The sequence below is a fragment of the Centropristis striata genome, chromosome 8, assembly GCF_030273125.1.
Source record: "Centropristis striata isolate RG_2023a ecotype Rhode Island chromosome 8, C.striata_1.0, whole genome shotgun sequence".
Classification (NCBI taxonomy): domain Eukaryota; kingdom Metazoa; phylum Chordata; class Actinopteri; order Perciformes; family Serranidae; genus Centropristis; species Centropristis striata.
Genome location: NC_081524.1, coordinates 20,870,813 through 20,887,638, shown reverse-complemented (window position 1 = coordinate 20,887,638; position 16,826 = coordinate 20,870,813). Strand labels below are relative to the sequence as shown.

At 38.7% G+C, this 16,826-nt stretch overlaps 1 protein-coding gene across 1 annotated transcript in view; it reads left to right on the top strand.

Moving 5' to 3' along the window:
• Positions 1–16,826, top strand: part of agmo (alkylglycerol monooxygenase) — a 76,105-nt gene that overhangs the window by 3,748 nt on the left and 55,531 nt on the right. The window contains exons 3-4 of the mRNA XM_059339882.1: positions 7,550–7,680; positions 9,501–9,652. Coding sequence (XP_059195865.1) covers positions 7,550–7,680; positions 9,501–9,652 — 283 coding nt within the window. The remainder of the gene's footprint in view (positions 1–7,549; positions 7,681–9,500; positions 9,653–16,826) is intronic.

Sequence of the window (16,826 nt, the reverse complement as noted above, 5' to 3'; positions counted from 1 at the left end):
CAAAATGAGCAAACATTCAGTGGTTCAAGCTGCTCAAATATGAACATTTGTTGCTGCTGTTTGTCATATGTGCTCTGTTATGTAATATATATAACAGGTGCATGTGCTGTACTTTCCAAGTCAGTAGTTTACCATGTGTCTTTAAATGTGCATCCCCAAACTGAAGGTGCAAAGAAAATTATTCTTAAATCAAATAAAGTCTTTATAAATCGCCTCTGTGCAGCTGGAAAGTAAGGCTGCGCGATATGGACCAAAAGTCATATCCCGATATATTTAGGCTGAATATGGATATACGATATATATCCTGATTTTTTTTATGGCAAAGTGAGAGCAAATGTTCAGTCAAAGCCAAATATGACATGTCACAAGTAGTTCTATTGAAACCGTTTATTTAAGTGAACATAAATACGGTATAACGCCAGGAGTACTTTAAGAGAAAACAAAGCTCCATAAAGTGCACATTTAAATTTAAAAAATGTCTTAAATTGAAGCCGCAGCTTGCCTGGAGCAAAGATCACAGTGCAAATTTGAACTATATTAATATATGCAATATGGTCTCATTCCATATCACATTTAAAAAACTATCGATATATCTTTTATATCGATATATCTCCCAGCCCTACTGGAAAGTGTGAAAAATATGATGCATTGCTGTAGATTAAACAGCATTCAGTGAATAAAGAAAACAAAAGAAGAGTACAATAATGTTAAAATATATAAAGGAGTTAAAGTATTAGCACAAACATAAACAAACAAACATCTACATAAGTAAAATGCAAATACACATTAATGCAGCAGTAATATCAATCCAAAAACATAACAAATATTCTCAATGAATACTTTTACTCTAAGTAAATCTAGAAAATACTTGGAGGACTTTTACTGATTTTAATGCTACTTCTTCTGATGTAAACTATCCGAATATGTTTACTTCATTAAGTTTGGAATGCAAGACTTTTACTGGTTTTTTACTGGTACTTTTGCTGGTGTAAAGGATCTGAATACTTTTTCCACCACTACACATATGACCATATGTCCATATATGCCCATATATAGATGCATGATATAATTTAATAATTTGATTACAATCGTTGAAATCATCTTCTGAAATCAGCGCATGCATTTATCAGGATTATTGATTGATTCATTGATACTTTAAAATACTTGCTTGCAAAATTTTCAAAATTGCAAATTTCCAGTGACATGAAGTTATTTGCACCAATGAAATGCACCAAAAATGAAATCATGACATCATGGAAATCCCCTACAATGATGGATACGTGGTTTTGGATTGACAGGATTAAAAACCTTGTATCTCCAAACTGAGTAGCAGCTACAGATTATTTACTTTATAGATTAATTTGATGAATATTTTCACAATTGTTTACTCTATGAAATGTCTATAATGATAATAATAATAACAATAATAATGCATTCAATTTATATAGCGCTTTTCTAGACACACAAAGACGCTTTACAGAAAATAAATAAATACAATAAAAATAGATTAAAAAAAAAAGTCAGTGGTTGTAGGCAGATTTGAAGAGGTGAGTTTTGAGAGATTTCTTTAAGATAGAAAGTGATGGGGAGTTGCAGATGGTTTTTGCGAGTGAGTTCCAAAAATACGTGAAAAAATGATCTCTAGAGCCTTTTTCTGTCTGCCCAACAATCCAAAACCCAAATGTAGTCAGTTTAAAATTATATAAAACAGAGAAATGCATCAAATCTTTGCATTGGAGAACCACCTTTTTTTTTAACTTTAAAATCAGAAAAAAATTATCACTTTACTATCAAAACAGCAGATTAAGTATCCAACTGTGGACTAATCCATTAGTCAACAGCCTAATTTAAGATTTTTTGTAAATTGACTGTGTATCAGCTTTTCAAGAAAGTTATACAACTTCTTCAAACCTCCAAAACTATGAGAACAGTGTCTAAATGTCACGATGTAGTCAGCTTTTTTTTTTTTCCTGAAAAGCTTTGGAGATAAAAGTTTATGACCCTAGATTAGCTGGTGTGTAATCATCTAGAGTCAGATTAATAATTACTGGGTGTGTTCATTTACCTTAAAATATTACATTGAGTGGAAGTGGTGGTTGAATTTCTGATTTCTCTTAACAGTAGCTTGGATCGGTCACATTGTGATCAATTTAATCATGTGATGCAGATAACCTGAGTATAATCCAGTTTAACAGGCAGAACAGCTGTGAATGGCAGACCTAATCAGTATTTTAGTATGCAACTTTCAAACACAGCCTCTCTCTCACAAATGAGACCTGAAAACAAATCACATGTACACAGCAAGACAAGTCACACAATAGTGATTTCACAGTCAGACACACCCATTAAAACAGTCACAAATCAAGTTAAAACACATGTTTTAGGAAACTGTGATCTGCTGTCTAAATAAATCTTCAGCTATATGCCTGAAATCTACGGATGATTTCTCCGACTACTTAATGCACAATGTTTCTTCTCACTGTAAACTGACAGTAAGAAGCAGAAGAAAGCCGTCCAAAACATTTTAAGATGACGTAAAACAGGAAATCTTTGCATTGAAGAAGCTGGAAGTGGAACTGGAGATTTCTGACTTAATACCACACACCGCAAACAAAACAGTTGCAGATAAATTATCTGGCAGTGGACTGATCCATTATTCAACAGCCTTTTTTTGGGTGGATTTTTTTGCACTTTCAAATCAGTTTAGGGTGTATCTGCTTCTCTACAGGATCAGAAAGTTATACAACCTTTTGCTCTTTCCAGAACTCCAAGAACAGTGTCTAAGTGTATGACCCTAGATGAGCTGGTTTGTAATCATCCACAAAGTTAGATAAGCTTCATTTTGAAATTGCATATTTATGCCGAGTATCATGCAAAATGTAGTATGTAGTGCATTCTTCTGACTGAGAAATCCCCAGATGTTTACTAGATTAGCAGGAATTTCTGACTATTTCTGGACATACTTCATTGCCTCAAACACATTGTGGCTCATGTGACTGTAGCAGATAGTGAGGCAGACAGTTTGAAATATTTAACTGCTGAATAAAATAAAAGACGTTGAGAGGAAAACTATACATGCTTAAATATAGGGGCTTATGGTAGAAACATGTTTTGACAATAAACCATTTAATACTAATTTATCTTATATTAATACTAGAAATATGGCATAGTGGAAGTGTTGATATTTAACAATAGCTTTAACCAGTTGTTATCTACATAGTAATGGGCCGTTTGATGCAGTCTGCTGATAAAGGCATGCCTAATTTGGTAATTTAGTGCACAGATCAGTATGCAGTTTCAAACACAGCCTGTCTTTGTTGATTTGTTCTCAGGTCTCTCTAAGTGAGACCTGAGAACAAATCACATGTACACAGCAAGACAAGTCACACAATAGTGATTTCACACACAGACACACCAATTATAGCCCTCACAAATTAAATCAAAAGCAAATTAAACCAGACCTGGGCATTAGGCGGCCCTCAGACCACATCCGGCTGTCCCTGTCCGACCCGCATGAGGTTACCAGGAAATTAGAAATCAATAGAACTGCAGTGCTTTTATTTTGAAGGTGATTTATGTATGTGTGTGCATGTATAGGCACATGCACAAAAACACTGAGTTATCTTGTTACCTTGTCAAAAACACTATTTGCTTTTTGAATAAAGTTAATAAATTGTTGGTTTACTGCATAACATACATGTTGTGTATGTTTTTTTATGGTTTGAATGTATGTTGTGTTTAAAATAAATGAAAAAGTGATATAATGATTGGAGTTTTTACTGCTATTTTTGACTTACTCCACATTACCAGTAGCAGCTCAAAACCATGTAATTTACTGCATTTCTTAAAGTGATGAAATTAATTTTGAGCAGAATGTAGTTCAGAGTATTGGTCTGGCTCTGGGCAACCTTTGAAGTATCTCATGTGGGATAATTAGATGACCACCTTAGATCTAACTGAAAGTCAGACTTCAGATGGACATCTAAACGCTACTGAAATCTATTGAATCACTAACTCAAAACTTAAAAAACAAGCTTGGGGTTTCTTCTGCTCCTCGCTGTCACTTTACAGTGTCTCAGTTGCAATTTATTGTGTCGAATGTCTGGTGCAGGTTTAACAGCACATGTTTGTCATGAGCTTTTATGAGGCACATCAGGGGAGGAGAACAATTACCCCCGCAGCAGGAGTCCTTATAATCCACTACCAAACGTGATTAAACAAATTTGTTATGGCTGCAGGGCTCAATGGTGATAAAAGTTTGCACGGGCGTGTGTGACTCGGCACTGTTTACAGTTTGTGATGTGTCATTAATTATTCTGTTCTCTGATCCCAACAGGGCAAATTAATTAAACAAAACAAGACATCATTTTCTCATTTTAGAGTTGTTAGGAATTATGATTTTGTGGGTCGTTGCCAGGTCTCGCAGCTCGTCAGTGATTTGAATGCAAACACGATAGTTTAGTCAGACAGCGGTGATAAAAGTGTACTGTCAGCCTGTGTGTTGTCAGCCAACGTCAGCCATCCGTGACCTTATAAAATGAGTGTTATGGGGAAAATGCAGACATCTGGTCCACAAATGTCATGCTCCATGTCAGGGCCAAATTCAGAAGAAAAGAAAATAGAATTATTAGATGCCACAACAAACACTCCACTCACAATGTAAGTATGCTGCAGTATAAAACATGTCTTTAGTGTGATTTTTAGTTTATTTGTAAGAAAGATAAAAGTTTAGCAAGTTACAAAAGCAACTATTGAGTGAAAAAAGACAAAGAAGAAGAAGGAAAAACAAAGATGGAGGATAAAATGTGTAAGAAACATTGACACAGCGGTGAAAGCTTTTTCCCTTCGCCTTTTTTTTTGCACATCATGTGAATCAGCTTGCCCTGCTGAATAATTTTGTCCCGAGCTGTCAAGAACGCGGTGCTGCAGACGTAAAACTATCTACGAGACAGGAGAGGAAAAAAGAAGGGAAGGTTTTAGCCCGTTGTCCAGGGTGATAATATCTCCCTCTCTCTCTCCCTCTCTCTCTCTCTCTTTCTCTCTCTCTCTCCCTTTCTCTCTCTCTCTCTCTCTCTCTCTCTCCCTCTCTCTCTCTCTTTCTCTCGGCGGGTTTGGAGGAGGTCTTCGAGCCGTTTGTTGGCTGCAGCTCTTGCAGTCTGCTGCCAGATGTTGGGAGCGTTGCGTGTGATCGCAGGTCCCTGGTGGCGCTCTCGCCTCTGCTTGTGCACACACACTCACACATCACACACCTGCATGTTAAAGTGGAAGCATTCACATGTGGATATGCACACACATGCATGCACACACACTCTCACTTCCATCCACACACACACTTCCTCCCTCCCCACCTGCAGATGTGCTCCTCTCTGCGGTCTCGTCACGCCCTTCATTCCTCGCTCTTGGCGGGGCCATGTGGCCCCATTACAACTGCAGTCACTTGGTCAATGAGAGCCTTCAAGCTAAAGCTAACCAGCAGGTCTGACACGCCGCTGAAGTCGCAGTCGTGACCTGTTCGCTAACCCCGTCCCTCAGTAATTTGTTCCATGTTTGACAGACCCATTAAGAGGTTATTACATGTTTCCAGCACAGTTAGAAATTGAGGCTTGTCACTGACTGTTTGCTTAGTGATGACCATTTGTTTTGTCATGACTAGTTACTACTCAAATCCACTTTTACAACTTTCTAAAAGCAGAACTTTGTCACTAAAAAATGAGGAAATTGTGGCATCTTGTGTAGAAAAAAAAAGAGGAAGCTGCTAATTAAAATGAAATTCATCCTTTGCATGTTTGTCTTGATGGATCACACATTAGTGAGACAGATTGCTGCAGCATGTGTTTAGAGTTGGCAGTTCAGCAGAAATTGAATTTTTATTGAAGAGTAACTTTTTCTTAACACAAATCACTTCATTTTAGTCAGTTAATATAGCATGAAACTAAGTGAAGAAAAATAATTTGTCATAAACTCATGTGCAGTGCTTTGATGTCTTCTTTGTTGTTCGACTCCCTTTTGACTGGACCTTGTTGATTTGCATCATATTTCCACTTATACGATTGCAAAAAAAGGGTCACAGAAGTGAAAGTCCTGTTAACTTAACAACTTGAGGTAGCAGTAGTTGAGGTTCAGCTTGGGAACCAGAGCTGGTTTAAGTCCAGGAGGATCCAGTAAAGAGTGTGAACTCGTTAGGAGACCGCTGCTGATTCTCCTGGCCACCATGCTGTGGCGCATCTTTGGAGTAAATCTGCCATTTTAAACTTGTGGGGTAAAAGAACATTGATTATGTTCAGTAAAATGCAAGAATTTGATTCAAATTGGGATTTACAATAGGGCGGAAAATACTTACACGATACCGGTGTGCAGAGCCAAAGAGCTTCAGGCTTCTGGAACAAAAATACGGTGATGAACAAACTTGTGCAGCAGAGAAGAACCTCTGATTTACCGTGTACAGTGTAACCCGACTCGTGGAGCCAGAACAGTGGCAGTTATTTGAGGTATTGAATATAAAAATTGGCATTGAAAACAAAATGTTTGGCACAAAAATAAAACACAAACATTAAAAATGTACAATCTCACAATCATGTTATGTTATTCCATTTTTGATATTTTGATGCATTGTGATTGGTTTTTCAATTTCAATGTTTTTAAACATATTTCAGTGCTAAATCTGCCACTGGGTGCACAAATCAGATGGCATTTCCTTCCTGTGCTTAGGCCTGTCACAATAACACTTTTGATAGGACGATATATTTTCTCAGAAACTATCACGATAAACGATAGTATTGTTGCATCGATGTTGTTTGAGTTTCATAACGATGAGTTAGGCGAGAGTGCTAACCACTACATCACCGTGTAGCCCTCAAGTCTCACCCTCACCCAAATATTGAACAATAAGTTGATATAGTAATTATTGTGATAGGCCTACCTGTGCTACTAACTTAGTATCTATTTTGCAGGGGCAACGCCACTGCATCCGGGCTTCGCACCGTCCCCAAGACAAGTGTGATTGGTTTAAAGAAGCTGAGTAGTTTTCACTGATTCCAGAATGATTCTCAGATAGTAGAGATAGGTCTGGTCATGGCAACACACTATCTATATGCCCTAATGTTTCTGTATTTTATCAGTAAGCATGAAGACAATGACGTTCCGTAGCGTGTTGTCTCTAACTCCTCATGGTATTTTCGTCAGGTTCTTCCACACATCACAAAAAATGAAAATATGTGGTTTGTTTTAGCGTGTTTAACCTCACCAAATGAGCTCACTTCTTCCTCCACTGCAGCTCTGCTCAGACAAATGTTTGTGATCTCCAATCTGCCAATACGCTGTGGCTTTAGACCAGCTGCTCCAGTCTGGTACAGTGAAACAAACATCATGGATCACAAGACATGAAAGCCCTGCAAGCTTTTAGCTCGTCTGCCAACACAAATATTGAAGCTCAACACAACTGCTAAAAGCAACAGTGGACTTGAAACTGTGTTGTTTTCACAGTTTGTAACAGTGCTGAATCATGATTCCCTGTGTGTGTGTGTGTGTGTGTGTGTGTGTGTGTGTGCAGGCCACTCCTTACTTCGTGGGGCTGATGGTGCTGGAGCTGCTGGTGGGTATACTGAAGACAGGAGCCCCAGTGGTCACCATCAGTGATGGACTCACCTCCATATCTGCTGGAATGATCTCCAGAATCCCTCTGTGAGTGTTTCAGCAGCTCATAATCAGCTCATACTGTGTGATATCTGATGTGCCACCGACAAACTGACTTCGATTTTTTTTTGATCAGATATTTGTATCATTATAATAGCTGCCTTTCCTGTGTTTAATGAAAAATATGGCACCCCTTTGTATAGATCCAAAACCTTTAAGGTTGCTTTATAAAAAGCCATTACCTCATTTAGTAGGTTTTAATCACAGAAAATGGGATTTATGGGAATACACATCTAAATTGTTTCCTGTTTACCAAGAAATCCAGGACGATGAAAATTTGGCAAAGATCACATTCACGAGTCTGTTCTCATGCATGGAACTTCATATTCCTCGAAGATACAGTGCTTAACAAATGTGTTAGACTACCTATCATAAAAACATAAATATTTTGGAAATATTTCAAAAGCTTGTTTAAAACTAAAATGGTATTGTTATTTATTTGGCAAAAAACTAACTGAACTCACCTTTTCATACCCAGATTGTAGACGGCTCACTGGGCTTCTCTTAGAAGTTAAAAATGAATGCATGGTGGCGCAGTTGGTAGCGCTCTCGCGTCACAGCTAGAAGGTCCTGGGTTCGATTCCCACCAGGACGCTGTGGGCGTTGGAGGCGTGTCCCCAGCTCCATGTCTCCGGTGTCCGCAGAGCTGGTCGGTGTTGGCAAAAGGGCCTTTCTGTGTGGAGTTTGCATGTTCTCCCCGTGTCCCCCGAGGATCCCCTTACAGGGACCACTCACAAAAACATGCATTGATCCTGGTCGCTATAGAGCCTCCCTGGTCGGTCGGGGCGCCTGATGGGGGGGAGGAACCGGTGGGAATAACGTGCTACGTCCCACCGGGGAATCTCCCCCTGTCAGGTGTCAAGAAGCGGCCTGCTAACGCTGCATTGATCGGAGGAAGCATGTGGCAGCCCTGGGCGGTTCAGGGCTCCCCAGGCCAACAGAGACGAGGCCAACAGAGACGATCCCCCCAGGATGATGTCGTATGACAAATTGGGTGATAAAATAAAATGGATTACAAAATCGTGGGATAAAAAAAAAAAAAATGAATAAAGCAATCAACATTCAACCACTAAAACTCATTTTTCTGTAAATACCTATAATTTGACATCTGAATCAAGAAATAAATTACTACTTTTACAGTTTTTTTGTAAAACAGGAAATTTGAAAATTCATGTATAACCATTATAATAAAATTTTATCAGTAAACATTTTATTTGGGTTAAAAAGCTTCTACATGCTGTATTAACCATTACAGAAACATAATAAATTATTTTGTAAATTACTAATGGTGTTAATTTAGGACAGCTGTGGCACTAACTGGTGGTCTAATACATTTGTTAAGCACTTTATATCAAACTTCAAGCTGCATGAAATGTTTATGTTTGCAATACATATGTATTAAAAAAAAAATACGTTATGTTTGTAATACTCATTAATACCACCAAATAAGACACTAATCATGTTGCGAACCCATAGGTTTATTCATATTCCTCCTTGCTTGACATACGTGTGACCAATGGGTTTTGGTTGAGTGTGCTTCTGCTGCATGGACAGAAAATGTCTAATTTTGCAGAAAAGTATGAATCCCTGGTGCACAGAGTTATTCGGTTATAGCACCATTAGTGTGGAAAGCACAATGTTATGTGCTACGCTGATTTAGCTTTTTTTGTATAGAGGAAATAGCTTTAAATTTCTGAATGCGTCCCCAAAGGTGTCGTGTCTGTCTAGATGCACACATGAATTGAACAGCAAAACAGTAACTTGAGGGGCATGTAGTGGACTGACAGCTGTGTCTCTGACTCCCTCAGGCTGTTCATGAGAGGCTGTGAGCTGACCGCCTACATGTATGTGTGGAACCAGTACCGCCTGCTGGAGCTGCCGTGGGACTCGGCCTGGACCTGGTGGTTCACCTTCCTGGGCGTGGACTTGGGCTACTACTGGGTCCACCGCCTCGCTCACGGTACCAGAACAAGACACTCACACTGATACACACAACACACAATGATGGGATGGGTATCCACAACCAGTTGTGGAATGTAACTAAGTACATTTACTTAAGTACAATTTTGAGGTTCTTGTACTTTACTTGAGTATTTCCATTTTATGTAACTTTCTACTTCTACTTCACTACATTTTGAGAAAAATATTGTTCTTTTTACTCCTCTACATTTAGCTGACAGCTTTAGTTACTTTTCAGGTCGATATTTAACATAAAAAACATGATATGTTTAAATTGATTTGACTTTTTTTTTTAAATTAAACCTCAGTATATTACAGTATACAGTATAAAAAGTTGATAAAATTAGTCCTATCTTTAAAAAAATAAAACACTTTGTACATAAATGCATCAATAATCATAATCTAATAATATATTTTGAATATATATAACAATCTGAGTGGGTCCATTCTGCACATTGAGTACTTTTACCTTTGATACTTTAAGTACATTTTGATGCTGACACTTTTGTACTTTCACTTCAGTAAGTTTTGAATGCAAGACTTTTACTTGTATTGAGTCATTTTACAGTGTGGTATTAGTACTTTTACTGAAGTAAATGATCTGAATACTTATTCCACCACTGTCCACAACTAATAAGTGTGGTTTATATGAACTTTTCACTTTATTATTGTATTTTGGCAGTAATTTGGATGTGAAGTATCAATTGCTTTGTGGTTTCTGCATGTGTTTCAAGCAAAAGCACCTCCTGATTATTTGAGAAGAGAAACTCAAGGTAGATGTGACAGATTTGAAGTGAGCTCCATCATGGAGCTCAGCTGGATGCATGGTGTTTACTATGGATTTAGATAGTTGTTGTATTTTCCTGGTCGAAAAGTATAAAATCTGCTGCAGAAAACATGCCTGCAGCATAATCCTCTTCTCCACTAAGCATACAAAATAACAGTATGTTTTAAAACTTGTATTCCTTGAAAATATGGCTAAATAAGCATCTTATTCATGCTTCAAAGATGCACTCTGTGTTAGTTTTCACACATTTAAGTTATAACAGTTGTAGTGTTTTGTTTGTGCTCTCAGTGATAACCATATTTATTGTTAGATTTCTTTGCCAATATAGCTCCACTTCCTACCAGAAACAGACCAACAGCCCCTCCCATTCCCTTTTCATGTGTCACTCAGCTCATACAAACAAAAAACTACAAAGCCAGCTGATGATAAATGGTTGTAAAATGTTGATTTAGTTGCCCTCCCTGCAGGGAGGAGCACACAGGACAGCACACACATCATGCTGTCCTGGACGTTGTGGAGGAAGCAATTATTTTTGAGTTACATGCAGCTGGTTCAGAGCTGTGCAGATGTGAGAGGCAGAGGTCTCCAGAGGGCTGTGGTCTCAACCCGGAGCTCTCACAGCAACAAGCTGTATATAGGGACGGTTCTAAGGCAGCGACGTCCTGCAGCATCACTGTGAAAGCAGGAATAAAAAATATATACCGGATACGGTATTTCTACAGTCACTCTCCCCATGTGCTCAGCTGATGCACGTGCCAGATGCTCGGCCGCCACACAGCACACCGGAACACAAGTATTTATTTGTGGCCTGCCCTGCGCTGATGTTTATTTGTGTCAGTGGAACATCGAGCTGCCAGCCGTCTAGTCCACATAGTTTTGGCTTAAAGTTCAGAATCTGGCTGAACAGAAGGGGTGTTTTTAAACCGTCAAGCTAAGAACTGCCTGACAGGATTCTGAGGAGACTGAAACATGGCCTCAGGATGCTCTGCAGCACCGCTCTGCCTCGAACATCCACTGGAGGTATTTTTAGCTCCCACCACCACGGCTCAGGGCATGTTGGGCATTATTTTTGTGTGTGTGTGACACTTTCTTGAAAACAACACAGATTCACCCTGCAGAGAAACCAATCTCATTGACTTTAATAGGATGAATCCCACAGGTTTTAAAAACCCAAACTACACCATTTATCATCGTCGGGAACTGGATTTTATGGCTGGATTTTGAAGTTCCTGCTGGACCAATTGTGTGTGCTGATTGCTTTTGTCAGGAAAGATAACCAAACCCAAGCCTAAAATAGTGGTATTTCATCAAAATCACTTTATCCTTCATGTCTCATTTTTAAATTTTTGCCAAAACCAAAATGATTTAGACTAACCTGATCCTGTTAAACACATTAAATGCTGCACTCCAGAGTGCAACTGTGCAGCCAGGAATGACTCAGCTGAGACCATCAGTCATGTGACAAGGATCCAGTGAAACCTGGGCTGACCTGCAGGCTGTTTACACAGAGCAGAGAGGACAACAGAGGCTGTAAGTAGAAGTCGTAAAAATAAAAATAGTCTAGTATGTATGGCACGTGTAGCCCCAGTATTGGTAACACTTGTAGGCTTTGGAAAAAAAGAGAGAATTCCATTTTATTAATTAAAAAAAAAATAAAAGGATTGAAAGCACTATTACTGTGTTATTGTGCACAAAAGATATTTTAGTTCCCCCTACTTCGAGTCATGATTGTGCTGTATGCATAGAGGTGCAGGATTTCAAAAACAAGACCACAGTGAATAAAATGTGACAGTAGTAAAAAAAAAAAAAGCCCTGAAAATGCTCAGAGAGTTCATGCTTTTGTGAAAGAGATTTAAAGTGTATTTTGGGTGCATCTACATTATATAGTGCACAAGTAGGCTGACATAAAGATCTGTGCATTTTATGTCAAAGAAACCTGAGAGATATTTCAATTGGAATAGTGTCTTCTCAGACATATTCACAGTCGAAAATCAACTTTTAATGGGGTCTTTGTATGCCTGTAAGACCAATGACACTGAAAGTATCTCTGTCACTGGGGCATTGGCAGTTCAGATCAATACTGGTAGCTGTGTGCCCTTGAAACCAAAATAAAAAATCCAAAGTCTGCCTGAAACTGAAAGGAAACTCAATATTAACTTTATAGGAACTGTAATTGAACTATTCCATTTTTTGAGTCTAATCATAATGAAATAAATCCTTGTTGCTCACTGAAACTGATCATTTTTCAGCCCAATACATTTTTTAATTAAAAGCAGAAAATCCCTTTTTTTATTTTTTATTTTTCAAAGTTTTGTTTCTGGGTGTCCATGTTTCACGTCAGATTTAATGTTTGGTTTTCTTCTGTCATGAAACGATCCAAACCTAACACACTGTTCCACATAATCACCAAGAAAAAACACAAACTGAACCAAAACTTGGCTTGGAAATAACTTGGCAAGTTGTTGTGGCAGTGAACTGGGATGGTTTAGCTTTTGTTAGGTAAGCCTCAGTGTTTGGGTCTGAATGATCATAACAAAGCTCCAGACTCATGCCTCGATAATTGAGGAAACCAGGATAAGCAACACACGTTGATGTTCCATGTCTGACCTTTATTACCTCCGTCATGCTTTCTGTTCGGTTTGTGTTTGTCGGTCAGCAGGATTACAGAAAACCCCGATGAAGAACTCTTTACATTTGATTATTAGCCTGGCTAACACCAGACTATTCTCAAATGAGGTCTAGTCTGGCAACGAGCAATGGATTTTTCCGTAGAGGAGGTGTGGTTTATGATCCTCCGGAGCCGTTTATTGGGCGCTTAGAATGTCTATCAAAGCGTCTGTAGGTAGCTCTTAGCCAATCAGATCAGTTATACCAGATGACGTAGTAGAGCAACAGAAATGGATGTTTGTTGTGTGTGTGTCTGTGAGAGAGTGTTGCTTGCTGCTTTGCTTCTCCAGTTCTCGCTTTCTGGAAGATTATTTATTTTCACGCTTTATTCCCCCTCATGTCATTCAGCCATACACATCCACTGATTTTATGGGCAATAAACAAGCTGCTGCGGGTCTCTGGGGGCTCCGCTGTCCCCCGGCTCGGAGCGAGATTACCGGCGGTGACCGGCGGTCTCGCCGGTACGTCGCTAATCACCGGCGCTACCGGTGATCTCGTTCCAAGCCGGGGGACAGCGGAGCCGCCGAGAGACCTTTCGCCTTTCAACTTTCGCTCTAAACTATTTAAAACGCCGTCTACAGCGAAAGAGAGTTTTGCGTCTGCAGCAGCCATGTTGGATCCGGAAAACTACAAGCTTCCAAATGCCGAGTAGTACGCGTCATCGTCTTGCCGTCCCTCCCCGCTCTGTGATTGGATCCCTAAAACAGGGCTAAGAATGCTTCCTGGATTCCAGACCCTTTCGCAGTTCGAAATTAAATTCGAGCGCGCAAGGCAGTCTGGGTATACCCAGGCTATTTGATTATTAGAGTGGATACACAAATTCATTTTCACTTTTTTTAACATTGTGAGGTAGGGCATTTGTGTCGGAATAATTGGAAATATTAGTTCCTGATCATATTGCATGGCTCATCTGATCCGTTCCCTTTGCTCTTTGTTGTCATGCAAGTGCTGGAAATGGTATCAAAATACAACACATCTTCTTTGTAGTGTCTATGTTTATGATTTAAAGCTCATGAACACACAAAAGACAGATAAACAAATCAGGAAATTTGAAAATCTGAGGAACGTGAACTCTCTGGGCGCTTTCACAACCCAACGTCTAGTTTGTTTTAATTGAACTATGCAGGTGCAGTTAAATCCTTGTTACGGTTTGTTTGGTTGCTTGTGAATGCTCCAACCGTACTCTGTTTGATTGCTCGATTGCACTGTGAACGTAATCCGACCAGAATCCGACCCAATTAAAGGAAATTAACCAAAACACTAATTTGTCATTGCAGAATTATCAACATATTGCTCAAAATTACCTAATATTTACCTTTGTGGTAGAAGCAAATGGTGGTAGGAGCATCAAGGCTCTCCTTCTCTGATGCTACAGCTGTCTGATCTCAGCACATTGTCCGTCGAAATAATGGATCAACACATTGTTGATGACCTGGAGCCTCAACAGGAGTTTGTTCTGACTGTTTGGATGGACACCAGAGCAGATTACAGCCGATAGAATCAAACATACTCGGTTTGCTGTCGGTTCCATGTTGCTTTGTTTATTTCCGTGTTTACATTTTTCCCCTCAAATTTTCAACCAATAATGAATAATAGTGCCCTTCTTCATTTTTTATTTTTTTGGTTTTATTTGGTCCGCTTACATTTCTGCACTGTGAAAGCAAACCAAACTAAGTCCAAAATGAAACAAATGTATCAATTTAACTCTGATTCAAACTAACCAAACGGAGTGCTGTTTTAGTCAGGCCAAATGTTTTTAGCTTCTTCGTCCGTTCTGATCTTATGAACTCAATATCTCAAGATCACCATGTATGAGCTAACTGGATTTTGGAGGTAAAAGGTTACTGTGAGCTCACAGAACATGGTTTTGACCAATAATTAATATGTGAATTATGACAGAATTTCTCACAAATGTCTGATAGGATAAAATGATGATCTTTTAAATCCAAAATTAACAATGAACTATACTGTTTGTTCTCTTAAACACTTGATGCATTCACATTTTAGAATTTCTAGCTTTTTTGCATATTTGAAGTACTGTCTAATGTTACGGCTATAGCAACTACTATCTGTTAAAAAAAGCATCTAAGAGGTTAAGTGGGCTCTTGACTGTGACACCTTCTAATTCAACAGAAGATTTTCAGCCTCTGTAGCTAGATAAAAATGAAATTCAAAAAGTATTTGAGAGCTTACCCGTGGCTTTCATGAGAAGTTGAGTTTGTTTGAATAAAAAATCCTATGCATAATACTAATACATGCCCATTAGCAAGATGCAAACATGATATGACCATTGGAAGAAATAGACATAGTTCTCATTACCCTATTGTAATAAAAAAAAATTATCATAATAATAATAATAAATCATAATAATACATTTTATATATTGGACTTTTCAGGGTACTCAACGACGCATAAAGTAATATAAGACATAAACAGTCATGATTTCTTATATCATCATCACAATCAATTATTATTATTTTCAATATTAATATATTATTCATAATATTATTATTCTCTCCAGATGGCCACAAATCTGTCTGTTCTTCGGTGAAAATATGTCGTCTAAAAACATATTCCTCACCCATAAATGCCGGTCGATTGGTTCCGAGGGTTGAAAGTCCGGATCAGCAATAAAATCATTGGCGCTGTTTTTATCAAGATCGCTTCCGTCACTTACTTCTGAGCTCCTCCGATATAGTCGTCTTACGCCATGATTTTAAAGTTCTGGAAAAGTCCGATGCATTGCAACACTCCCGCATGTATTCTGATCATGATTCTGATGCATTTCATTGGCCAAGAGACCGAAAATAGGTGGAAAAAAATACAAATACTACGAAATTACATATCCGCTGTCCCGGCCTTAATGGTAGAGTGACGCAACAGCGCTCCCGGTTTCAATGGTAGAAATGCGGTAATGGTTTCCGGCGTCAATGGGTTAAAAAAAAAAAAAAAACTTAACAGAAAAACTCAAGGTAAAACTTGATCAAAAAGAGACATTCAAAAAGAGACATTCATTCATTCATTCACCTTTATTTAACCAGGCAGGTCATTAAGAACACATTCTTATTTACAATGGTGGCCTGACAAAAAGAGACGGCTATAAGAAATGGTCAAAAGTGACGGTCAACAGAAAAATATGGGAGCCTCACTCACCCTCTTTGTTCTACCTCCCCCCACACTCCTGTCCCATCCCGAAGTTACATAAACCAAAGAGAAGTGTGCAGCCTAACAAAATAAACAACATATAGACAAAATACACATTTTAGCTCCTACAGTGGCTTTAACATCTCCTGTCCTCTGGTAGTCCACCACACGCTCAGTGGTTATGCAGATATTCAGGTGATTGTGGTTGTTGCATTATGTCAGAAGGCCTTCGATCAGTGTTCCTCTGGAAAACTAGTCTTAGTGAAGGCAGCATGTTTCTCACTGGGAATGATTCACTGGATGTGATATAGTGATAATTTCCTTTTCGGCAAACTTACACTTAACCTTTATTACATTCCTTCAAAGTCTTCCCTACATATAATATAAGAGTCTGGACAGACATGGATGTAAACTGACTGGTTGGCAGAGTCATACAACCGCGAGCTGGTAATTCTAGTTTTTAGAATTACAGCTGTAATATGTCTGCTCAATAGCATTCAGAGAAACCTGAATGAAGTGTTTGTATATGTGTGTGTGTGTGTGTGTGTGTGTGTGTGTGTGTGTGCCCGCCGGTGCC